A 26980-nucleotide genomic window follows, 5' to 3' on the forward strand; every position below is an offset into this window, starting at 1 on the left:
GAGATAACAAGCAATGGGAGAGAAAACTGTAAAGAAATGAAGCGGCTCGGACACCCCTCAGAAGATTTTTGCATCCATTTGTTTTAGGATGGTGCTGAAATGGGGTGGCATGCTGCCAGTGATGAACTCTTGTCTGTGAGTGTGTGTGTAAGTGTGTGTGTGTGTGTGTGTAATAGAGACAGAGAGAGAGAGAGAGAGAGAAAGAGAGAGTCACTTCATCAGATGTGCCTTACAAAGTGAGGACAGAACATTTCCCTAAAGTCCAAAACTTAATATTTGAAGCAAAGCTGTAGAAATTGATTGATTGAAAATGATTATCATTCTACCAGGAAAAGGATGAGTAATGCTTAACTTGTGTGGCTTAATGTGTGCACTGTACCTCCTTTTCTACTGCAATATACTAAAAATATTTCTGAATCATCTCCCACACATGATTATGCAGACATAACAGATCATTGTAAATGGACTCAGTATACAGAAAATACACCACACTACTACTATGCATACTGCATACTCCAACATACAATAACCTAAAAGCGAGCCTGTATAGTCCGCAGTCCTGAATAATAAATGACATTCACCACAAAAGTGGTTCTTCTGTTCTGTTGAATTAAGTATGATTGATCCACATATCGCCACAGGAACCTAGGAACCACTCAGATTCCTTCCCTATCAATTGAGTCTATCCAATAGCAGAGCAGGGGGTGTAAAATAAGATTGGGTAGAGGTGGGGGGTTGTTGCTGGATAAGCACCGAGTAGCATTTATAAAGGTACAGGCCATTAAAGTGTGCACTGGATGCATTGAATGGGGAGCCGCTCTGTGACATCATGCCTTCAAAGAGGGATGGCTTAGTTAAAATTTCATCCGACAAATATTCATGTGCGTTTAATGATCCCGAATCACTTCATTCCACATGAATTATGAATATTAATAAACAGGAGGGAAGGACAGCGGAAGGGTGTGTCATGTAGGTTGGAGCTTGAAGCAAGGGTGCTGGTTAAAGAGAAGGATGTGTCTAGCCACCAGTCAATCACTTCACAGTCCCACCAAACCTTCCTGCCCAGAGGTCATAATTGAAGACATATCTATAGTTCATTGTGTGTGTATGTATAACCTCATTACTGTAGTCTTGTGTGGAGGCACTAAAACCACCATAAGATTTCACCCAGATCTGACCAGAGCAGGAGTGGCTGGTGGTGGCCTATTTCTGGGGTCCTGCCATGTCACTTCTCCCTTCGTTGAATGCTCACTGGCTACCATCTTGCCCTTGAGCATGGCTCCCATTTTGTCATGTTTTTTTCTCTATTAATTAAAACAATAAGGCCAAATCTCATGTGCAGGCATCCATGAACTAAGTCGTAAAAAAAAAAAAATGGATGCACTCATGTTAATGATGGGATTTGATGTCTTTTCAAGCTTAAGTGCATTCCACTGTTTCGGACTGTGTTTAGCTGTGAAAGTGTTGTAATTGCTATAAATTAGCACAATGTTTTTCTGCATGAGCACTACTTGTTTACAGACAGATCAAAAGCCATAACAGTGCTCTGCTTGTCAGTGTCTTGGATTATAAAGACAAAGTCAGGCAATTCTGTGAATTTCTACAGTTCAATAAACTTGAGCAGCTGAGTGCACATGTGCTAAGTAAAAATAATGAGTATTCAAAGCAAAAAAAAAAAAAAAAAAGACATATGACGTGAACCTGAGATATCTTGGGGGATATATTAGTAATCCATACAGTATATCATATATGCAATTTGAATCCCTGTCAAACAAGATATTGACAGTTCTTATAAAGAACAATGGCTTTATGATATCCAAATATCCCCATATTCCTGTTCATGAGTATGCACCACGAATGTAAAATGTAAAGAGGTTCTGTGGACCACCTGCTTTCACTCAAGAATTTTCTGCCTACATAGAAAAAAATGCACTCCATTAGAAAAAGAGGTCCACAGTCAAAATTACCACGTAACTAACAAGCAATTTAGATCTTTTTAATGCTATGAGAAACTGGAAAGTGGGCTACAGGCTAAAAGAAAATATTCCTATGACAATCTTATCTAATCCATTCTCCACATTAAAAAATTGAATCTTTAAATTCAGCAATTTTTCTTCCATGGTGCGTAGCAACTGTCTCACATCCCCACAGAGATGAAGTCCCCACTACTGCTCTGGCATAACCGGTATCATTGGATCAATGCTGCCATCTACTGCTATATTTCAGACTCTTCAGTGTAGCTCTGTGTATTGAGAGTAATAACTGAAATGGTTATTGCTAACAATTTGGATTAATCGAATCAGATCTGGTTGAGTATAGAAATCAAAAGCACATTTACAAAAATACATATTATATTCAGTCAGTTTCTGTGGGCAGTGATGTTTGTTTTACAGATTCAGCAGGTTGGCCTGTTTTGTCTTCCAGTTCACTTATTTCTACACTGTATACTTTGTCCCGTGGAACAGCACTTTCATAGTGCTCTCCTGAAACCCATCCAATGGTTATAAAAAGGGAGGGGGAAATACATCAGGGAGATGTATGGGCTAATGGCAATGTAGAGACCCGAAATAGATTCAAGGGCTTTAGTCATCAAATAGTATACTGCACAGGTGTAGTTTTATGGTTTAGGCTTTTTTTACAGCTTCCATTGCAACCTTGCAGCATTTTAAATCATATGCATTTTGTGGGAAAGCGCCAATACATCAAATGTTAACAACTATGCACAACAGCGCAGTTCCCACGAGACAGAATGACAGCCAAGATTTTGGTGTTAAATTGCGGTGTTAATTGCCATTGGACTAATAGAAGTAATGGAAATAGCACCTTGTGTGGAATAAATATGTCATAGAGATTGCAAGGTGTAGATTCTTCTGTAATGGCTACAGCATGCGGCCTATTCAGGTCACCTCCATGAATTAAACTAGAAAGGTTTAGTCTTGAAATTGTCACCGATATGCATATGATTTCTCTAACTTGAGCTTTACCAGGGCAGAATCTGTGAGGATGTTCCCCAGGCATGAAGGAGAAAATCATTACAGTTTAAATTGATATAATTAATATGAGGGGCAGACACCGTGGCCCATCTGATTAGGGTGGAAGTTAAGCCTCTCACTTGACCTCCACAGGCTATGATGTCGCCAATACCAGAAGCGCTTGGTTCTAGGCAATTGAGCCAGTGACCCAATCAGAGTGAGCTACAGGGTAAGAAAAATAAGAAAACCTTATCAGTGTGCAACAGCCAGCAGGCAGTCAGAGGAACTGAAACAGGCAGAGAAGAGACGAGAAGAGAAGAGAAGAGAAGAGAAGAGAAGAGAAGAGAAGAGAAGAGAAGAGAAGAGGAAAACCATACAAAATGTCTGCTGTGAAAATCAGTTTTTTACTGTTCTCTTGGGTGTCTTTTAACAAGTGTTAGTACTATACATTGCACTTGTAAATGGCATGCAATTCAAACAACTAAAGCACACAAACAAAAACAAAACAAAACAAACAAAAACAAAGACAATTAATTTATTAAGTCATTTATCAAAGAAAAATGCCAAACATTCTTAGGTTTCAGCTTCTTAAATTTTCTGCTTTTCTTTTTTAGTGAATGAAATATCTTTTGGTTTTAGATTGACAAAAACAGACAAAACAAGCAGTTTGATGATATCAGCTTGATCTCTGAGAAATTGTAACAGGCATTTCGATTAATTGATCAAACAAAAAGTCTAATCAATAGATTAGACTGTCAATCGTGAAAGTTGAAGCCCTAGTAGTCTAGTTATAAAAATAAGTAGTTTGCATTAAACATCAAATCTTCATTGTAGTTTTAAGCAGCTCTGTGTTGTCGTCATCTGTGTTGTTTTTCGTTGTCGTAGACTGCTGTTGTAGCGCAAAGGAGAGAAAACAAAAACTCATTCTCAGTCATCATATAAGAGAACTGTCATCTATTATAATTATGTAAAAAATAAAACATGTTTATCATGTCTATCCCTTTAGACGGAATAACCATTGATATATAATGGATATAATAAAATGTTCAATTCAGCACAGGGAGACATTTTCCAGCCTTATTGTTCAATGTGTCGTAAAGTACCCTCTGTTCATCACAACGGAAGCTCAACTATAAGCCAAATTTATTTCCTAGGATGGCGAAGTCATGACCCGCCCTATTCTGCCTCTGATTCGCTAGTATTCGTTGCCTTAATTTATTGGGTTGGTTAGGTTTCGGCATGAGGAGTGAAATTGGTTAGAATTAAGGTAAGAATATCTAGTCAAGCCAATCAGAGGCAGAGTAGGGCGGGTCATGACTTCGTCATCCTAGAAAAAAAAAATCGCCAAATGTAACGACATTTCACTTTACGGCAACACAGGGCCTTCCGTTTATATTTCACTGAGCGCTTTTTTACGCTGAACGTTTGCATCGCTTGGAGAGAGCCAGTACTTGCTTAAATACGATGGGAATAGAGGATGAAGCGGATCGGACGCTCTTCATAAGGAATTTAGATTCAAGAGTGACGGAGGAACTTTTGTTTGAACTGTTTTTACAGGTGCTGTTGTCACTAACATTAATGCTACACATAGCTAGCATCACACACAGAATGCTAACCGAGCGAAAGTGTTAAATTGAAATTACCCAAAAGTGATATATTATGAAGTGATAGGCTTTTGTAGTAAGCTCCTTCACATAACGTCACTTGTATCACGCTAATGTTTGTTTTGTATACGCTGCGGACAATTTTAAGAGATGTTATTGATTCATTTAGGCTAGCTGGCTAACCTAGCTGTCGTTAGCTGCAGTCGCTGTTTGTGCACAACATTAATCAGATTGTTTTTGCAGGCAGGACCTCTCATCAAAACCAAAATCCCAAAAGACTCTGATGGGAAACAGAAAACATTTGGTTTCGCCGTTTACAAACACGAAGTGTCCGTGCCATACGCCATGCAGCTACTGAACGGGACATCGCTGTTCGGCAGAGCTATTCATGTGCAGTTCAGATCAGGTAAGTTCACGTTTTTATTTTCAACCGGTGAGCAGTTTTGACAGTTGCTCATATACGTCATTATATGCAGCGTTTTTCTCTTAATCTTAATTATAGTAAAGCAGAGTCAAAGTAGCAGCCTAAACTTGTAGGTGTCCTTTCACTTTAAATCAATTCGGTCTTGGTTCAGTGTTGTGTGGCAGCAGGTGTTTCGGTTTAACTTGTGACTGTGTTAACTGGTGACTTTTAGCTGAATGTGGCGTGGTTGTCGTGGTTACGGCAGATGTTGGAAACACTAACAGAACACGCAGGTGTCCTAAAAGTCTTATCAGTTTTACTCTAATTAGTATATACTCATCTGTTTATCATCTAAACATTTACATATGTTAAATTGTGCTCAGCAAGACACATTCATCTCGTAATGTTTCTTATAATTCGGGAAACAAAACGTAGCATATAAATTAGCAGCTACAGCCAATCTTTGGATATTATACAATTATCTTCAATTGGAAAGTGGCCCATATTTAGCCAATTGACCTGCCTTGCCCTGTCCTTGTGTACACATAATATGTACAGTTTGTGAACTTATTGTGTAGAAATGAAACTGTAGAAAAATGTAATATCACAATTATAGTGACCAAAATTATCACGGTATGTTAAAATGTTCAAAAAGCACTGATACATAATGAAATCATTTCACCCAGTTTGATATTGAAAACCACAGGTAAAATTAGCAGAATTGTGCACTTTTTGTTTGCATAAACACTAAAATAATAACATAGCTAATACCATGAAAACATATGGAAACCATATCAAATGTGCATTGACATTAAAGATGACACCATGTGGCCATGAAATGTAACTGTACTCTGCGCAGCAGCAAGCAGGAATGCCGGTCTTTTCTGATGTATGTATGTACTGTATTCCTGTTCTCATTAAGCTGTCACTTTTCTTTTTTCGACTTTATCTTGTTGCTCAGCAACAAACAGAAACTCCTCAGCTGCATTCAGACTGAGAGCAGTCCTTGTAAAACTATACAAGGGCGCTGTGTTGGTGTGGGTGTTTTGTTTAAAGTGCCGGTGAGACAATGAAATACAATCCAGCATGTAACATTTAAAGTTTGATCAGAAAAAACATTGCACAGCGGTTTGAAATACTCACAGACTGGATTTTACGACTCTGGAAAGTTATCACACTCTAACCCTGTTTACTAGCAGGCACATGTGGAACGTGCCTGTGTCCTTGGACCTCTGAAAAAAGTATGAATGGAACTGCGTGCACGTACGCAAGACCACAGCTGTCCGCAGATGCAGTACGTGGAAAGCATGAATTCGATTTGAAGTAGTGAATTAGTCCTCTTAACCCCGTGTTGAGACAGCAAATGTAGAGTGAGCAGCACGTCAGTAGAGCAGCAGCAGCGAGCGCTCCGTCTGTGTGTCTACACTGGAGGCGTTCAAGTGCAGTGTCGAGCGTAGGTCACCTGCCTGTTGGGAGTGCTCAGAGCCCAATACATGTGACTGTAGTGTCGCGTCTAAAACGGAGGACTTGGAAGTGTAAATGAATGCTTCAGGTTGTTACAGCTGTGAGACGCAAGCCTTCACAGAGCTGGTGCAAATAGTTGCATAGATTAAAAATAGAGTGTATCCGTTGCGCGTCAAAAACGCGTCTGACACGCTTGCTGTCTAGACACAGCGTAAGGCTGAAAAATCTCCTGAGCACTGTCACTACCTTCTGTTGCTAAGTTTGGTTGATGCCGGACGGTATTGACTGTGACAGACAGTTTTAATGATAATTAAAATTTGAAACGGTAATACTAACTGTCGGCAATTTTATGGTGGTTTAATGTGAAACTGATTACTGTTTCATCCCTAATACTGTGCAAACTGTGTGGTCACACGGCCAGTATTCACCTGGTTTAACCAGCCTGCTGTCTGTTTAACATGTGACCCATCAGTGTGATATACCGCATCAAGATTCAGCTTTGCCTCTCCTCCGGACAAGTTAACATTTAAAAAAAAATTAATTTCAGAAAAATAAGTGAAAATCTGTGAATGCATCTTGTTAGCAACGCCGTTTGGTTTACATACTGTAAGACTTCTGTGTCGAACATTCAACCAGTTAACACGATCGCTCGTTAAACCCAATCACCAGTCACAATGTGTTTATGATGAGTGGTCTTCTAAGGAATATGTAAATACGAATATTCATCAACAGAATGCCCTCACCAGTCATATGGTTGATAAAAATGAACTCAAGGTGTCACAGAGACAAACTGGTGCTGCACAAAAAAAACGAGGGAAGTCTTGTGTGAAAAGACTGTTAAAGGCTTAAAGCAAAGACATTAAATATTTACACTAAAGACAATGAATTTCCATGTGTTCTTGTGATGTATAGTGCAACACATGGCAACCCCTCTGGCTGTTTTGTTTAAATAAAAAAATAAAAACAAGTCTTTAAAAATTAAAGACTTGTCCTTATGTCATTATATCGTGTATTTATTTAAATATGTAGCACTCAGTGGGACACGTAATAAAAGCACATGCCTGCCGTACTCGTACAGTATGTACTAAAATCGTTTTCCCCTTCACTAATAAACTATTTTATTGCTTCCTTTGTCCCATCACAGGTAGCAGCCATAGCAGCAGTCCAGGGAACTCGCAGAATTCAAGTCCTGCAAATACCCCTAATCCCCATGGCCAGAGGTAAGAATGTCTCATGAATAGTTTGTCCAGCAGCGCCAGAAACAAAATCTGGTTAACATCAGCATCAGTAGCATTACAGCAGCTACTGGATTTTTCTCCTGCTGCTTTTGATAGACCTGTGATAGATGTTTGTGTCCGCAACACAGCGGTTGTTTTCCAGACGCTTTACACGGATAAGACAAACAACTCAAGCTGAGGTTGATTAATCTCTTGTCTGTGTGAGCTGTGAAGTTAGTCGTTTAAAGTGAAAACCAAGTTATGAAGTCATACATAACAAACATGATAAAATGTTTGGGCGTTTTTTTTCATAAGCCAGAAAGACACTTACCACTAAATGCAAACCTACTTTGCCACACTGTTAGTAACGTATTTAGTCATAAGTAAATATGTTTGATTCATAGTATTACTGTATGTTTATAATTGGTACCAGACTTCCTGTATGTGTTGACGTTCCCAAAGATGCTTCCTCCTTACTGAAAATTACTTAGACATGCAAGTTTTTTATGCTCTTGGCAATGCCTTGTGCACTAAAATAGGGAGTTCTGGCACATGATGTGGCATGAAATGGGATTGGACTGGTCTTTATTTATACATATAGAAAACTTGATGTGCAGTCCTTTCCACGTTTCATGCCAAAATCTCATGCAGGCTGTGACTGTTCAGAGCATTTTCTGAAAAAACCTGAAAGTATTGGCCCTAGAGTTCAATTACGCAGTATCAGACCAATGTAATGTATATTTGTTTTGTCTGCGTGCACTGCATGGTGCTTAATTTATGTTGATTTGTTCTACTAGAATGGAGGAAAAATAGCTTTAAACACATTTTTGGAAAAAAATCAGATGATACCTGTTTTTTTTTAGTTTTTTAAAAAATTTAGTTTCTGTACCTTTTGTCTACATCTAGTACAAATGGGACTTTGTTTTGTAACTGATAACAGTGAGCTGTCTTAAGAGAGGAATAGCCGGTTGTGCGAGTGAGTGCGAGAGAGACTAAAGTGAAGCTGAAACTCAACATGTTATGCATTTCATTGTAGTCATCGACTAAAGCTGATAAAGCACCACAAATGCACTAAACACAGATAACAACCTCACACAGATCACACCGGTGGTTTGGGTCAGCAAGGTAATTTTGTGGTTAACGCAGGCTTCGTGGTATCAGGAACCCGTCTCACTTTTTAACCGAGTCAAATCACCATGGTAACCTTGGCTGAATGTTTCAATACATAGATCTATGTATGTCTTGTTCGGCATACAATGTAGATTAAAAAGTATTTTCAAATTTCAAAGCTAAAATGATAAAGCAAATGTAACGCATGATGCTTTGTAGCTGCAGTGAACAGCAAGAAGTGATATTTATAAGTGACATGGAAGAATATAAAACAGACACATATCCACAGTAGGCTGCATGATCTGAGCAGAAGATGCAGTGTGTGTGTGTGTGTGTGCGTGCGAAGGTTCACACTTAATCCCCCATAAATCAAAAAGTTGTGTAGTGAACAGTCCATTGATTGCAGCATTAGTTGCGTGTTGAATGCAGTCCTATGAATTGTATCAGATTTGGCCTCTCGGCGCTGACGGGCTTATTCATCTCATATTCCTACACAGATCTTGGCACTGTGCACTTATAACCGAAAAAAAAAATGATGTCATTACTTGGCTTTTCAACAACAGCAGAATACATCGAACATGAAAATCATCCTGAGCATTTTCTGGGTCGATGCGAGTCTGGTAATATAATATCTGGCTGCTGCGGCTGGATGGATGAATTGTTAAAAGGGGTGAAATCAGATTAAAGTTGTCGTGTCTTTTAGGTTTCTTTCCCCCGAGTGAATTTATTTAATTCACAAAGCAGACGAAAGGTCACGCATGAATTAAAAATAATTTAAATAATCAAAAATTTTAAGAAGTCAAACATGGATTCTGCAAAAGTGGGTGATAGTCAATATCCTAACATTATGTTGACTTGTTTTGACTTTTTGTGATGAAAAATATTTGGTCTATTTTGCTCTTACAGGACTCCGATCCAGTTCAGTTCTCCACCTTATACTCCTCCCCAAATGCAAAGATCCTTTTCATCTCCTGATAATCTGCAGAAGCATGTCATGGTAAGTTCTTTTTATTTATTTTTTTTAATCCTTTTGTAATGACACACCCTGCACAGTGATGACATTGATTTAACCCCTTGGTTTTAGTTAAAAATGTGCCTCAGTTCCTCAGTAATAAATACATGTGTAGATTGTATATGTTGACAGGAATAGAAACAGACTTTTTGGCCTCCATAAGCCGTATCAGTCACAGACACTGATACGCGTCTTTTCCATCATCCACAGATGAACAACATGATGTTGCAGCTCCAGATGCAGCAGCTCGAGCAGTTGAGCGACAGCTTCTCCAAGCCTCAGCAGAGGCAGCTGTCCGCAGGTGGAAATCCGGGCGGAGGCGGCTCAAGGCAACACGATAACGCTCCCTATCGGCATCATCCGTCCCAAATGAACAGCGGCGGCAGGAGTCAGCGCTACGCAGACGAACCCGGTTCCGGCCATCATCAGCAACACGGCCACAGCCGGAACAACTACCACCACCAGAACGACAGAAGCGGCAACCGTCACCACGACGGCAGAGGTGGCAACAGACATTATGACGACAGGGGTAGCAACCGCGGCTACCAAGATAGACGATGGAGACGGTACTGAGGCACGTAAAGGATTTCTGTAAAGACTTATGTTTTTCACAAATTTATGGACAGCTCACAAAAGAAGATCATGAATTATGTTGACAAAATTGTCATGTATACTCAGGTTGTTTGTACATGATCCTACCAGTTTGACTATTTACTATCTTATGCCTTAGAGCCATTTTTGTTTACTTTTTAAGGCGTTTTTAAATTTGTACAATACCTTCATGTGAGCTTTTTCTCACAGCTGTTGCATATATTTTGGTGGGGGAGGGAGGGGGGGGGACTGTATTGTCATTAGAGCAAGGACAACAAGCAGACATGACTTGTAGTCATTTTGGAGGACAAAAAAAAGACATGTATTTAAAAAAAAAAAAAAAAAAAAAAAAGATTTAGGATATTGGCCAGGTTTTATGTTATGCAAATAATCTTTAAACGGTGCTGCCAGAATTTTAAACTCTTAAGGTATTTTGCAAAAAAAAGAACATTTTCAACTAACGATTTCACCAGCACCACTTTTCCTGCAATAGGGCACCATCCTTTCTTACTGTTTAGATCAGCTGACCTTGCTCTCACTAAAAGTGGGCTTTATTTTATTTTTTTAATTCTTGGTCTGTACGACAAACTCATAATGTTTTAAAAAAAAATGAACATTTTCATGACTATAAAAGTCTTTTGATTTGACTGTTGCATTGTCTTTCATCTGGTCACCACACAAATGCCTGCGCCTTGGCTGTTCATCATGAATGCTATTTGCAGCTCTTTATGCGACTGGGTTAAGTAAGTGAGCTATTGTATGTTGATGCTACATGCTGTAATGCATGCACACATGGCCTTATCTGCACCTATAAATGGCCCATGTGTAACTAATATGCTTGTGCAGCGGGTTATGAAGTAATCTACAGGTGGCGCCACGCGCATCCTTTCATTGAATCAATTAAGATGTTAAATATAACTGAGCCACATGATCAGCTCCTACATTTGACCTTTCTATTTAGGATGCTTTCAAGTCTTGACATGGATTTGTCACCCACTCTGTTCACTTTACAACATGCAATTATGTGTAGGCTTGTTTCTTGCTTCCCCAATCTCGAATTTAGTAAAATATTCTGTTGCAATCACTAACCAGCCACCTTGAGATGGCGCAGATTTTGCTCCATTTATGTGAAAGAAGTATTCTCCCAGAGTTAGCAGCACTTTGACCCTAAACATCTCAAATTTAATCAGCCTTTCAGCATCTATACCCTGGTGTCTCTGTTAGAGTTTGCATACAACAAAATGCTGATCAAATCCCTTAATGTCCGCGTTGAGGTCATAATCTACCCTTCCGAAAGTGCTTATGCCACTAACAGCAGGCCCCTCCGCGCTGTATCGACAACTACATCCCCTAATAAATCTCCCGCTGTCCAAAAGTGGAGGTGCATTTGCACCCTCTCCACTAAGCTCTGTGTCTTGCCTGTAATCTGCCTCGTGTCAGATTGCATCCCGATGCTCTCAAATCGCTCTAATAGAGAGTATCCTCTGTTCGGTGTCAGTACTAAGAAGGCCCTTATTACACTTCTGGCCGTGGCATAACTCCTTTAATTGGTTGATCTGGCTGGCGTCTCCAGCCCTGGAGCGGGCGGATTAGAGAGCCCGCTCAGTAGCCGCTGCTGTGTGGACTTATATAGAAGCGTGTCTCTTGAAATGATCCCCTTCCAAACACCCGGAGACCCTCCCCTCCGTTGTAGCAGCCCCGCAACACAAACCACAAGTGACAAGATGCCTACAGCCGTGATTGTCGGAGCTTGGCACCACCTTAGGTTGTTGGGTTCACTGGTGGCATTGTAGCCAAAGAAACAGGCCTAAAGTAGCTTGTGATAGTCTTTTTCATGCAATCTTAATTACCTTTAAATAAGTGGAAAGTTATTGGCAGGAAATCCTCCTCTATAGAGTTTGCTGAAAGTATTGAAAGTATAGACTACATTTATTTTTTATTGGATAAAGCGATCAGAAAATGACACCTGATTCAAAACAATAAAGGGAAGTTAATTTAGAGACAATTATCTCCTAATTTCGAAAAAAGTTTCGTTTCATTTTTCCTGTGTTAACTTTTAGGATTGAATTTTGTAACGAATATACTGTAGCACTCTGCTACAATAACGGCCTACTGTAGCAGAGGCTTCCCTCCCCACCCGCCCCTTCAAAAAAAAAAAAGTCAAATGTGCTCCGCAGACTGCAGCAGTTGTTCTCATCTCCCCCTCTTTGATAAGCCATCAAACCTCTGAAAAGCAGCCGAGCTTTCCCATGCAGAGCTCCCATATTTCCCCCCTCTGTAATCCTTTGAACACGGCGGCTTCGGGAATAATCCGCCAGCGAGTTAAATTTATTTCCAATTCTTCAGATGATAATCGTTCCTTCCTTTTAGGACACCGACGTTGCAAAAGTTTAAACTTGAAACTGTACCTCCACCGGGTTTCCTCACAGAGAGCATTATTTTTTAGTTAAAACACATCATGTAAATTCTTTTTTTAAAAAAAAGATGTATTCCTCTTCTTCTTCTTCTTCTTCTTCTTCTTCTTCTTCTTCTTCTTCTTCTCAATGTTTCAAACTGCTCAAATCTGCAATAACAGAACGTCAAATAAAAAGGAAAAACATCATTTTCTACTATCAGCGATTATTTGTAGAATAATAAAAGAATGGGAAATGCATGTGGAAAGATTCAGCCTGTCAAACGGAACGTGTCGGTATGTGAGCTATTCCTTCACATTAATGTCAGAGCTATCAGCACGTTCAGCCAACACTGATAATATACTTTTCTCATGAACTATTTGATCTAACTGACAAATTATATTCTGAAAATTGATATCATTCTTGGATTAAACTTTTTTTGTGCCAACTCAGAACTTGGAAGAAGAATTTTCAGTAGTTGCTTTTATTTGAGCTTGTCACGGTATTTTATTCGAGATAGTAAAGACACTTAGGATATGTGTTCGGCGTGCCGCCATGTCATTCGCGCGCGCACGCAATTGTTGATTAATAATAAATTAGAAATGCGTCAGTTTGCTTGGCAAGCCGGTAAAGAAAAAAAAACGACATCATTGACTTGGCCTTTCACCGCAGTTCTGGCTTTATTGCTCCTTTATAAGTAGCTCATGATTTAGGTTGTTCAGTAATAAAATGATAATGTTCCAGCAAGAAAAATCATATGTAACGACAATTAAATTCCCTAAATACATCATTATCATTATAATTGTAAATATTAATAAATAAGAATAATTTCAATTATAATAATAATAACCATGACGCAGTTGAATCAGTCAGACTATCTGAAGCAGTCTTAAAACCTCACTCAGATCTGTGATAGCTGCTTCTCAACATAAGTTAATGGTTTAAGAATAAAAATGAAAAGAAAGAAAGAAATATTCATCCCACGTGGAGCCTCATTTATTCGTTCAAGTTGACTTGCTATATGGTACTAAAAGGTTTTCAGTTTAAAGTTAATTTAAATTAAAATAGAAAACTGAATTGCTTTTTTGTATATCTGAAGCAGACCTAGAATTTTTTTTTACTAAAGTTCGACGTAGGTTTACTAATAGTCCGATTAATAAATACATTGAGAAGGCTATTTAAAATATAATTGTTGAAACAAAGAAACGGCACCATCTTAGTGAACCCCAGATGAATCTAAGGTTTTGTGTGGCTCTGATCTGAACATGTATTCGGGAAACTAGAATAGGTCACTATATGTTTGAAATAGAGAAGTGTATTTGTAGCAGGCTGCGATATTGATTACATTAGTTTAATTCTGTAAATATGATCTTCGTTGTTCACCTGATCGGTTGGTTACAAGAAATCACAGAAAGGACAATATATTTTTTTTTTTGGTGGTGGTGGGTGTTCGGGTGGGGGGCATGTGTGGCACAGTAGGCTACGTGTGTATCTGTGAGAGAGAGAGGGAGAGAGAGAGAGAGAGAGAGAGAGAGAGAGAGAGAGAGAGAGAGAGAAAGAACGAGAGAGAGAGAGCGAGAGAGAGAGAGAGAGAGAGAGAGAGAGAGAGAGAGCGAGAGCGGTAAAGATGTGTTCAGGGATGGTTTATATAGCAGTGGGTGTGAGCACACATCCTAGTCAGTTCATTACCACGGTGGCGCTCTGCGCAGCTCAAGTTGAAAGCTACTGCTCTTCACCACGACACTTCAGGGAAGCTAAACTGCATTTTTAAAAGATAAACAATGAGTTATTCAAGCGCATGAACTCCAGTGGTCGCCTTTTCACACGGCTGAACCTGCATGACTTTAGATATTAACTGAACAAACACGTTGTGCAGTGAAGACAGCGCACGGCGCACAGGGAGAAATCATGCACTGTCAAGCCGAGCTGAGGCTCTCCTCTCCTGGGCAGCTGAAAGCTGCCAGGCGGCGCTACAAGACTTTCATGATTGACGAGATTCTCTCCAAGGAGACTTGTGATTATTTCGAGAAACTTTCTCTCTACTCCGTGTGCCCTTCCCTCATTGTTCGTCCGAAGCCTCTTCATTCTTGTTCGGGTAAGAAGACGCTGTTTTTTTTTTGACTGATTCAGAGACAGTTAGAAAAAATAAATAACTGAAGGCGAGTTCTAGCAGTTGCAGATTTGTGGGCAAATGAGAAGGTAATTTTTATGCATGGAAATTGTTGACACTTTTACGCATGAGCTCAATTTAATTATGGATGCATTTTTTATTTGTTTTTTTTAAAAAAAAAAAGATTCTACATTTAAATGGTGCGTAAATCAGGAAATGTGTATTTTACACTGCAAGAACTTCATATGTAAGACGGATGAAATGCATTCCACGTCTGCACTGGAGTGTGTGGCCGGTTATCCTAATGTTATGATAAAATATCCGAAGTTCCAAAAAGTTGTAATTAATTATTTTTAATCAACATCCCCTGTGCGTAAAACTGTGCGTATGGAAATATTGATATTTACAACGTTGACAGTGCACCCTTTGCTTGATTTGTCACTTGAATTTATAAGTTTGTGTCAGATATTTTTTTTCAAGCGTGATCTAAAATTGATGACTATCAATTTATGCTTCCTCCTAAAGTTCCCCTAGTTTGCCTTCTTCATTATGTACTATGCGTTATAAATCACCGAGAATAACTTTAAAATAAAACACGCGGTAAAGTTGATGAACTCCAGTGATGCCTGAGGGCTTGCGTTAGACGCAAGATGATAAATGACTGAACTGATAACTCAGTATAATTACACATAAAAGTCAATGAAGATGCAGCAGTACAGATAAGAATGATAAAGTCAAATCTCACTCTAGAAGCCCATGGTTACCAAGCTGTAATCTTTAGTCTATTTGATCTAATTTGCTTTGATTAACATCAAAGGCCTTCCTTATCCGTTTTGCTTGTGCTGGACACTTGCGGATGGAAGGATTATGTCTTGTTAATGCGCTAATATGACATAGAAATAAATGTAGCCTAAGTAAACAAATTAAAGCTTTGAGCAAGAGACGTGGTAGTGTGGACAGTTGTGCCACCCTCTAAAAACACTGACAAAAAGCTGCACACGGATGTATCCTGATTAATACACATGGAACACAACCCTAAAAACTATTAATTCGATTAATACGTTTTAAAGCTGATTAGTCGGAATGCTGATTAATTGAAATGTTGATCTCTTTCTTCCCAACTTTTACCGAGTGCCTTCACTCTTTTAGAATGATCTAGATCTCTACACGATAGATAGATAGATAGATAGATAGATAGATAGATAGATAGATAGATGGAGTGATTTCGCTGTCAGTTGTGTAAGTAGCCCTTTACCTGTGTCTTATACTTCCTTAATATAACCAAAGTAGTATGACAAAGCTCAGTTGGCACAGCACATGTTGTCTTGTCAAAACAAAGCCTCCTGACTGATTCTTAATTGTAATTCCAGATGAATCCAAACAACTTGAAGGCTACTGCACACTCTAGTAACCATTAGGATAATTGCTCTAAAGTCTGAAATAATAGCCACTGCAATTTGATGATGACAGCGGCGGGTGGATAAAAATAGGGGGGAAGCAATTCCCTCATCCCTCTGATATGGATTGGTGTGTGCTAGAGGGCACTATGGCTGGGCTTTGGCACCCCTCTGTTCAGATGGATAGAGTAACCCGCCCTGCATATTAGAACACTGTGCCCACCACTTATTTGTAGCTGCGGGGGTGTGAGACACAGTATATTCCCCAACATCAATGGCTTTTAGTGCTTGATATAGAAGCTGGCAGGCTTTCAGGTCGTGGGCCAAAGAGAAGCTGGGCCCCCTGCATGGTCCCTTAACAGCGACAGTTCTTCATTCTGCAAACAAGGGGATGCTATAACCTCCTGCTACCAGCGGAGGCTGCTGAAAGACAGTGATGCCAATAATGTTGCATGTAGGAGCTGATAACAAATTACTTGTTGGTTCTGTATTATTTATCATGGGTATGATACTCAAACATACCATGCATTTTCTCTACATTTTGCTCTCTCCCAGTCCCTCAGTCTATTTTTATTCATCTGTAATGAAATACAGGCCTTCATTTAGCACAGTAAAAGTGGCTAATACTCCCGGAGTTAATTCCCTGTCAGTTACAGCGGGATCAGAGACAATAAGTCCTGACCTGGTGCTGAACAGCGAGCGACGTAATGGCAGGTTACAATATTTCATTTGGAGTCCCATCTCTCAGCAGGAACCAGGGCAGGGCTTTTAGTGGTTCTTTCTGGAAGGGGTGAGAGAGATTAAGATCAACTATGGGGTAATCTCACCTGACAGCATGATGAAAAATAAAAACAAAACACAAAAAGTAGGAGTGTGTGCAGCCCCGGGGCCGCTGGGTGCTGGTTTAGTACTGGCTGAGGGCTTATAGAAGAAATCCAAGTGAGCAAGAGTTTTCATCTCATCTTAAAGCCTAATCCGCTACAGACAATAAAGTCTCCCATTAAGCATTAAGCTAGTTTGAAAAGGTTGATTACACCCATGTCAACACACACAGGCAAGTATGCACACACAAAGACAAAATGCGCACACATCTTCCATCTTCAGTCAAGGATAATGCTTGACAACCTGTCATCTCCCCACCATTTCCGCACAACCGCTGCTATCACATTTTTTTCTATCTCGAGAAAAGGATAAGTAATTAATCAGTTCTTGAAGTAGTTTACGCTACAGGCTAATTCACCTGCCACAGAGGGAACCGTGTGGATCAAGTTTCACATTAAATAGTTAACACTTACGTTTAATATAATGTCTTCTGCTAAGTGCACAGCTTCAGTTGGAGAGGTTTGTCAGTGTGCCTGAGAAAATACTATGACAATTCAACTCAACAAGATGTTTTTAACACATTCCTTCTACTATCTGCAAATTGCTTCAATCTGTCATGTCCCAAAGGTGAATGGTTCAAATTAAAGCAATGAATCAGGAAAGATGAAGAAGCTACATGGCCTGTTGCCCTTCCCACCTCGGCACTGTTTGATATGTACTCAAAGGGCAAGGCCAAAAGAACAAAAACCTGTTTAATTGAGCAGCTCTCTAGCTGTCATTAAACAGTTTATACCCAAAACATGGCAAAAGTTCACGTACACTTGTCATAGCTAACTTATGAATCATCACCTCTCAGCATCCCATTGAAAAAAAAAAGAGAGAGAAGGAGTGTAGATATTAGGATAAGGATCCGGTTATTGTGGGGAAGCCTTTAAAAGTTGCTGCGTTGATGCCATTTGTCATGCAATCGGGAATCACTAAAACTATGCTTGATTTGATAAGATATTTCACAATAACTACATGATGAATAGAGCGAATTATTGGTATTAAAAGGAATGCTCAACAAACGGCTCTTCTTGATCTATTCTTAGCAGGTATGTCTTCTGTAATGGTTACCATAAGCACTTGTGCCAGTCCCCGCATTCCGTCTGTGATTATCAAGAGTATCAGTGTGCTTTTGCAAGGGGCTGAGTTGCGCTCTTGCAGCTCCTCAAACAGTTTATTTGTAGACTATTGACAGGACACTGGCACTTGTCAACAACATGTCAGATCTGAGCTCCGAGAGACAGCTTTGCTGTCAGTGGAAAGTCATCACGAGGACTGACATTTCCCTTTCTGCACTGTCTCTCTTTTTTTTTTCTCTCTCTCTGTCTCTCTCTCTCTCTCTCTCTCTCACTCCCTCTGAGGGACTGTCCGGAGACAACTTCAAGCTCTTTGTTGACAAGAGATTTCCTGACAATCCGGAAAACAAACATTCAGAACGACACAAGGGACACTTTCCCAACACTCTTGTACCATTCTGTGAATAACAGTTTGACAAATGTACATGTGAAATTCCTCCTATAAAGGAATACAGACCATAAATCAGATGATTCACTGATATCAAAAAAAAGATACCATTAATACAGAGCTGATTTATAGAGGGAAAGACAGAGTGATATAAATGTAACAAGAAGGAGAGCGTACAACCAGAGAAAAGAGGTCTTCTTGTCTAGACCTGTTGCAGCAGCAGCAATCTCACGTTGGAGGATTAGTGATGACCTCAGCGCCTTACCATGATGTCATGATGAGCCCAAGGCAATGTCTGGTGTGTGTGTGTGTGTGTGTGTGTGTGTGTGTGTGTATCTCTATCTGTGTGTGTGTGTGTGTCTGTCTGTATAGAGAGCAGGTGTGCCTACTTGTATCTGTGCTTACATGCAGTACTTGTGCTCCCCATGCTTGACTTACATCTAATAGTGGGATTTGGCAGTTTATATGTTTAAACATCTATATTTATACTGTGAGTGCTCTACCTCCTCTTCTTGACTATTTTCTCAAGCAACAAACAGTTAGAACTCCTGAAAGTAATAGAAAACAATCAAGAGACTTTATGTCGCTTCTGGGCAACATTTGTCTTGTGTGTGTGTGTGTGTGTGTGTGTCCATGTGTTGAGGTTTTCTGCCCAGGTCGATGAGGAGATTAAGGAGATAGATCCACCGCAGACAGACAACCAGGAACACACATGCATGTGTGTGTTGGTGTGTGACAACCTCTTATTTTCTGTGCTCCATTACAGCGTTTTATCTCCCTCTATGTCTTCCTCCTCTACTCCAATAATCCCCCCTGTGTCCTCTCTGCTGCTGCTGCTTAACAGCCAGTGCATTACAGTTTGTGTTGTGCTCAGTTTGCTTGTAAATTTTGGTTAGGGAATTGGTTGTTATATTTGAGGCCATAAGGATTTTTCTGGCAGCTATTATATTCACTTTAGTTGACCCGCCACATCCTCTCAGCCAACCTCCTGGTCTGCTTCCCTCCCGCCTCGGCTCCAGACAAGTGTTACTTTTTATTGATTCTGGCGTCTTGCTGCTTCTGTCTGCTCTGATAAAGAGCAAGACTCAGTATGTGTGTTTGTGTACGACTGCCTACATGTGCACGAGTGTGAGAGATTGCAAGAGAAGGGGGGGAAAAAAAAAGTTTATTAGTTGAACGCTGTTTGATTTAGTTTTTGGATTTTATTACAGCTCATTCTGTGTCTGAATGAGTGTGTGCTTGTACATCATGCTGTCAGGCTCAGTGTGTGCATGTGGTTTCGTGTTGGGAAGCCAGTTAGTATTTAACAACCTCTGAAAAATAATCAGTCATTTGAAGGGTTCAGAGGAGCGGTGTAAAACACAGCCTGCGTCATCGGGATCATAGCCCTCTACATGGAAAAGGTCAAAAGCAAAACACTTTTCACAGCAAACACTAGGCAATTAAAAAGGAACCTGTCTAAGCAATTACAGGCGGTCGATAATGGTGCAACCAAGGAAACTGAGGAGCTCATAAGAGCTCACTAAAAACTTACAGTGATTCAGAAGAATATCTACTCTTTCTGTCCACCGGTTTTTATTGCATTTCTATATGTTTCTGTCATCTGACGCACTGTCTCTGCTCTTCCAGGCTCCTCGTCACTACGTGCCTACCCGCTCCTCTCGGTGATCACGCGGCAGCCTCCCAACCTACCACCCCACCTCCCCCAGCCGTCCTCTCCGGGCGGGGTGCCCTCGCACCTGCCCTTGCTCTCCCCGCAGCATCCCAGATGCTCCGAGCCCTCGCCCAGCCAGACGCCCCTCAGCATCAGCAGCGAGTCGGACACAGAGCGGAGCACCCCTCGTCTGAAGAAGCCACGCCGCAGCCGCACCATCTTCACCGAGCTGCAGCTGATGGGCCTGGAGAAGAAGTTCCAGAAGCAGAAGTACCTGTCTACACCTGATAGGTCAGTATAGAAGAAGTGCAGGTCTGTTGCACACACAGGCAAAAACACAACCGTCAGTACACAAACACAGTCACAGAGCTAAAACAGTACACAACATAAAAACACATGAATAGAACACAGTAAATCATTTCTGTGCCATCATCATTGCTACCTAAAATGATTAAGTGACTAACTTACATTAAATAAAGCAAACCACTGATTTGTTACAGGTAACTAATACCACAGTTATTAAATTTCAACAAGATGTTAGGGAGCTACCAGAGTCATATAAGTGTCACTCAACGGTGACATTGAGATAACCTGCATACCTGGCATAGAGTGCATTTTGAAAGTAGAGTACACACACACGCACAGACATTCACAAAGCCACAAATGCAATTATCAAGCAGTGGTTAACCTAACATCATAATTTTTGATTTATCCTGTGGGGGACGTCTCATGTAATGTGAATTAGTCGAAGCCAGAGCATGACCTCAGCATTTTAGTTCAGTCATTTTTAACCCTGTGCTCTCAAACAGCAAAAAAACCCCCAAAAAAACCAACAAAGAAACACTGCCTTATTCAAGAAAACAGGGACAGCAGCCAACACAAGCAAACAGAAATGTACTACATTGATTTACTGCCAATCATTTCACACATGTGCAGGTGTATATAAAATACATTAAGCCTTCCACAATAAGATGAAGTAATCTACATATTAGTATTTGTGTCTTAAGTTCCATTCTGCGGGTCAGTTTTGGGACCTGACATGAGGTCAGACCATATTTTCCAGTTTTACTGTAGACCTCACTTTTATATTTGGCCTGCAGGCTTTTTTTCCTATTATAACCCAGAATAGTATTGAACCATAAATGTTGTAAAACGCTTTACTTCACATGCGCACTTGGAATTTCAAACTATTTGTGAACCTTTGCATCAAGCAGAGATTGGAAGTTTTTACACTCCACCCCCGTTACTCGTCTATGTTTTTTTCATCATAGTAATTCAGAAGTGATTACAAACAAAAATAAACTGCCTCATGTACAGTATGCTCCTGCATTTAGACATGCAATAGCTACACTCGCACCCTCTCTGCAATATATCTGCTGAGCACATCTTATCTGAAAAGAGATTTTAAATAAACTTGATTTATTTGTCATTCCATTTACATCCCATCTGTGGGGAAAACTCCCACGATGCATTATTAAATATATCACATCTTGGCTTGCCTGGATCCGTTGGAACTGTGCCATGCCTCATCTTAAAGCAGAAGATGCCTGAGGCATAGCACAACTCTGTGATCAAAACCAAGCACCTGTACAGGTGACTGTGCCAAAATACTGCATCCTGTCAACATATCTGATTCTGACATTGTGTTGAAAATTAATTAAATACCCGGCTGGTGGAAAAATATCAACAGAGAAAATCCCCTTTTAAAGTCCCACATCAAAGGTGTGGCGTGCTCCCCACTTTGGTTTGTTATGATCCAAAGATAACTTCACTTTTCTCTCCTTTGTCTTGGCTTGGATCCTCTGCGGTCTTGAATTGGAGGGGCGGGAGCAACCAAAACCAAAATATCCTTGAGAAAGACTTTTAATTATTTATATCGTGGAGCAATAATGATTTTAGGCTGCTTTCAATTATGATAATTAGTGCCGCATAATCTTCACTATCACCGTCACTGTCGTCATGGTCATCATCATCATCATCATCATCATCATCATCATCATCATTATTATTATTATTGTTAAAAGGTATTCAGTTACACCCAAGATTCCTTTGTTAAAGGTGTGAGAATGGAAAAATCAGCAGTCTTGCAATAGCCTACAGGGAGCAACTGAAATACTGTTTCTATTGCTGTAAGTGTGTGGTTTCTCTCCATTGAGAACTAATGACCATAAATAAGTGGGGTGTTTTCCTTTTCTGCAATTACTTTCCCTTGCCTCCAGTCGTTGCCCTGCTATAGTCTGGGGTATGTATGATAGTGAAGTTTGATAGACAGTTTGATTGCCTGTATGTCTGGTGCTTTTCTGAAGCATGGGGACATACACACCCAAAACCACACACAGCCCTTAAGGGTATAAGGTTATGTAGACTATCCTATGGATCTCTGGGATTTGTTGCTCTGCTTTTTAGATTTTGTTCACACTCTTTTTTTTCCCCCTCTTTCTCTGTCTCGGCCTCCACTTTCACTATCAAATGAAAAGTTAGTTCCTTTCACTGGGGGGCTGGTGGGATTCAGAATCCCTTCATCTCACTATTAAAGACGTTGAGAAGAGCAGAGAGGAGGAAATCTCATTTAAAAAATCCTGATAAGTGCTCCTTCCCTTTACAAATGAAAGTCTTGTTCACTTTATCTGTCCCTTCCTGAGGTATCACATTACTCACCAAGCAATAGCCCTATTAGTCATGGATCACCACATGTGGTGGATGCATTCAGAATTTTCTCCAACAGCCCCAATCATTCAGCTACAAGTGCTGTGATTGGATTACTGACCTCGGTACAGATGTTTCAAACAGTGCTGCAGGTGTACAGTCAAACTGGAGCTACTAGCAAGTCAGCTTTGATGTGTTCAAAGACGGAGCTAAGAGAGAGAGGTTTCTTACATTGATGTTTGCAATGGTAGAAGTGTGTAAAGCATAGCATGTATCCTGTACAGCCTAGGGATTAGAATCCAGAATGAAAGATCCATCTGACTGTAGTCTGTTTTGTTTTGTTTGTGTCTGATTTTTCAGGTTAGACCTGGCCCAGTCACTTGGTCTCACACAGCTACAGGTGAAGACATGGTACCAAAACAGGCGCATGAAGTGGAAGAAAATGGTAAGAGACAGTACCACAGTGAAGCCTCACGTATCTGGAAACGTCAGCAGAGCTATTTTTTAATGGATCTTTTCTGTCATACTTAAAAGTGCATTTTTTTAATCCAAAGGTTTGGCTGTGATTTTACCGCTAACTAACTGTTGCATGTAATGCTGATAGTGAGAGAAGCAAATGGCAGGTAGCATTATGGCAGGATAAGAGGGTGTGGAGAAGCAAAGTGCGGTGTGAGGTGTGACCGATGATGACGGCAATGAGAGCAAACACTTTTGTAGGAGGGTCAACAACTCAGAGAACACAAAGAGACCTCAAACCGTTAACTCCGAAGATAAATGAGTGCAAAAGGGGCAGCCAGGAGCAATATGTCTTCTCTTAATTACTATAATAGCAAGCACTGCCTTTGACTGCTGCTGCCATTTATTACCAGAAGAGCCCACTGAGACTGTGCGTGTGTTATTTTAGGTGCTCAAAGGAGGTCATGAGGCACCCACTAAGCCCAAGGGGAGACCCAAGAAGAACTCCATTCCCACCACAGAGGAAATAGAGGCTGAGGAGCAAAGATTGAAGATGGAGGAGGAGGAGAGGATGAGGAGGGCGGCCAAGGAAGCTGCACTGGCTCACGGAGGAGAAGCGTCTCAGATGGAACCTCAAGATCTCAGTTCAGTCCCGACTGTAGCTCCAGAAACTCACAATCCAGCCAGAGCGATAGAGGCTTCTGAGCAAGAGCTGCCGCTCTTAATGCAGTCAGAGACTCATGCAGCCAGCTAAGCAAGAGCAAAACAACCAAAGACTAATGCCAACCTGAAAACAAATAGTGCCTCAGGATCACTGTAAAAAGCCTGTGCGATGTTTAGAGCCCTTTGCTATAGGGATTTGACTGGAAACATATTAATGGCATCTGATCTTTACCTAACATAGCCTATTGTTTTTGTGTACCATACAAAGAGCTAACATGCAAAGACACTGATTGCACTGGTAAAAAAAAAAAATTGGCCTTTTAAAATTGTATTTGATCAGGTCTCTAGCATGAGGAGTGTAAATCTGTCAAATCTCAGCAGGTCAGTCAAGCCTTAATCACAACACAGTGATATGTATTACAGCATCAAGTGATTGTGTGTTACAACCACAAGAGATCACACACCTCTTGATCCTCCAAGCTGCCTCACATAGTGCATGTGCCAAAATATCAAAATTTGCCTTACTGTGGTGTATCTATATATCTGTGTACTCTGAATCACTTCACTGCCAAAAAAAAAAATATAATAGTAAATGGCTTCAGTGCCTTGTTGGTCTCAGAGGAACGCTTTTAACGTGTTGATAAAATAACTATCAAATGCAAGTATATTTTTTTACAGTGATTTTTGATTTCAAGTGCCAATTTTGGAGAGTAAAGTTTAGAAAAGAAAGATGTTTAGATTTGAGTTCTTCTGAACAGCTTAAAGGCGCAGATTTGTTCATTATTTGGTGAGCTTGTGTTCTCTCTTTTTTTTCAATCTGAAAAACAATATTACTTCCAAGCCATACACTGTATCATACTGTAGAAATATGTATAAAGTATAAAATATATGGTCTTTCGGATATATATGTAAAACAGTATTTTTAACTGCTGTTTTAAATTGGATTAAAATAGTTTGTATGTATAGCGTTACAGCCGTCCATGATCTTTTTCTCTTCTTTCACGGGAGTCAGGATGACTCTGCTTTCTGCCACGAGGCCACTAAGACTCTTAAGCTTTCAGAGATTCTCGGAGGAAATAAATCATGGCCTGTGCCAGAGATGCACAGCAAACGCTGAACATTTAAATCTCAAAGACGTTTTCAGCCTGCAGGCTTTGCATGAGTACCCAAATCAGCATGTTAGACTTGCATTAACATAACACTGTCTGTAACTGCCTGTCACTGACTTCTCCGTACACTTCAAACTCAACTTTCTTTCCTTGCAGAGATTTGTAAGTTGAAAGAGTTTCACTTTTTGAATTATACAGATTTATTTTTATTTGTTATTGTTTCATATGAAAAATGCAGTATTTTTCTGATGTAAATAATGCTTGTTTGGTAAGCTTGTTTGCCTTTTTTTTAGGTTTGTTTAAAATCATTTTTACTATATACAAGTGTGTGTTTATGTATTTAAATACACTTAATAAAATAGCAATTTAAAACTGATTCTGTCGACTTGGTATTATTATGGTGTGATTGTTTTCAGTATTGACAGATAATATCCTGTTTTTACATTCTTACCACTGGATTAAATCTGATATATCAAAGACATTGTTCTGCAATTAAAATTCATATATCAAATGCGTCACACAGTTGCAGATTTACATGCATATTCTACTTCGCATAATAGCCACAAACTCAGCAAACTTCCATGTTTGTTTTGGTCTGTAATGAAAACAGTTGAACAAATCAAAGTTGCCGGCAAGATCTTTTTACATGACTCTCCAAATAATTCTCAGATATACTGCCACACTATGCTAAGTGTGTATAAATCAAATAGTTACAGTAGCCCTGGCAGGTTGAAGTTCAGGCAGATCCATTACAGAGGAAGCTTTTGAAGATATATTAGCCTTAGTTTAAGTTCATCATAAATCACATTTAAGAGAACAAAGCATTTAAGCACTCCGTGTTGTGACATTTATCATCTTTATCTGTACAGCAAACAAGATGGCCTGTAGTGCACCTAAGGGCTCTTCTGTGACCCTGAGTGAGCAAGGAATGGTCTAAAGTGTATTTTTAGTGCCTGATACTGGACATGGATGATTTCTAAAGCAAACACTGCAGGTTAGCACTGAGTGATGGGCACTGTGCTTTAACGCCTTGTGTAAACATTCTTAGTATTCTTCATGTATGTGCCCATTCAACAGCAGAGGCCCCGCACTTCTTGGAAGTATGACATTTTAACTTTTTCAGTCTCAGTCACGGTCATCAAAACCGGCAGATTAGAACTGGTTTTTACACCATTATTGTTTTTGTGCACTATATTGGTCAAGTATAGTAAATAGCACAGATAACTCTTTCTTGTCTTTTCTTTTCTAATTTAAAAAATGTATACATATACATATATACTGTATATATTATTTTCTGTGCAGTACACAGAAGTTGATCCAGCATCTTTCTTTGTAAATCATTTTTGAAAATTAAAAGAAAGTGATTTTAGATCAGTGTTTTTTTATTCTTGTTTCAGCCCATTGAAGTATTAGTTTCTCCCATAACACACTTGCATTTCTAAACATCCAGAACAAATTTTAAAAAATAATTATTTTATTATGCAATTATATATTAAAAATATTGTTTACTGTATAATGAAAGATCTTTATACACATCTGTGGCATATGGCAGTTCAATCTGTACTTACAGCAAACACCGAGAAGACTTTGAATGATGATATAAAATGAATGTGAATATAAACAGATGTGAATGAGATGTGTAAATATTTAGTTTGAGTGTACAAATAAGAACATTTGTCAGAAATAACAGGCACATATTTTAGAAATATAGTAATAAGCAGTATTATATTACATGAGCCTTCACTAGTAGTTTTCAATCTTACTAAATTGTTTTGTCTGTGAAACTAATGTTGTTTGCATTTTCCAGATCATACTGTGTCATGAAAGGGTGTGTGCAGTGATACCTAC

At 39.7% G+C, this 26980-nt stretch overlaps 2 protein-coding genes across 2 annotated transcripts; both read left to right on the forward strand.

The window, feature by feature from the left end:
• Positions 1–4322: 4322 nt before the first annotated feature.
• Positions 4323–11020, forward strand: rbm7 (RNA binding motif protein 7). Its single transcript, XM_044355182.1, has 5 exons — positions 4323–4529; positions 4820–4982; positions 7588–7663; positions 9677–9767; positions 9993–11020. Exons 1-5 carry the CDS (start codon positions 4437–4439, stop codon positions 10353–10355), a joined length of 786 nt encoding a protein of 261 aa, XP_044211117.1. The 5' UTR covers positions 4323–4436; the 3' UTR covers positions 10356–11020.
• A 3425-nt stretch (positions 11021–14445) lies between these two features.
• barx2 (BARX homeobox 2) lies at positions 14446–25400 on the forward strand. Its single transcript, XM_044354211.1, has 4 exons — positions 14446–14861; positions 20234–20549; positions 23265–23349; positions 23809–25400. The coding sequence occupies exons 1-4, from the start codon at positions 14675–14677 to the stop codon at positions 24112–24114; spliced, it is 894 nt and encodes a 297-aa protein (XP_044210146.1). The 5' UTR covers positions 14446–14674; the 3' UTR covers positions 24115–25400.
• Positions 25401–26980: the final 1580 nt, after the last annotated feature.

This window comes from Thunnus albacares, chromosome 6 (assembly GCF_914725855.1).
Source record: "Thunnus albacares chromosome 6, fThuAlb1.1, whole genome shotgun sequence".
Lineage (NCBI taxonomy): Eukaryota > Metazoa > Chordata > Actinopteri > Scombriformes > Scombridae > Thunnus > Thunnus albacares.

What these genes read in the sequence shown, in the direction of transcription:
- barx2 (XM_044354211.1), top strand. Translation starts at nt 14,675, where the DNA reads ATGCACTGTCAAGCCGAGCTGAGGCTCTCCTCTCCTGGGCAGCTGAAA. An exon ending in TACCTGTCTACACCTGATAG is followed by an intron (nt 20,550 to 23,264) that starts GTCAGTATAGAA and finishes CTGATTTTTCAG; the next exon opens with GTTAGACCTGGCCCAGTCAC. An exon ending in GCATGAAGTGGAAGAAAATG is followed by an intron (nt 23,350 to 23,808) that starts GTAAGAGACAGT and finishes GTGTTATTTTAG; the next exon opens with GTGCTCAAAGGAGGTCATGA.
- rbm7 (XM_044355182.1), top strand. Translation starts at nt 4,437, where the DNA reads ATGGGAATAGAGGATGAAGCGGATCGGACGCTCTTCATAAGGAATTTA. An exon ending in TGTTTGAACTGTTTTTACAG is followed by an intron (nt 4,530 to 4,819) that starts GTGCTGTTGTCA and finishes TTGTTTTTGCAG; the next exon opens with GCAGGACCTCTCATCAAAAC. An exon ending in TCATGTGCAGTTCAGATCAG is followed by an intron (nt 4,983 to 7,587) that starts GTAAGTTCACGT and finishes GTCCCATCACAG; the next exon opens with GTAGCAGCCATAGCAGCAGT.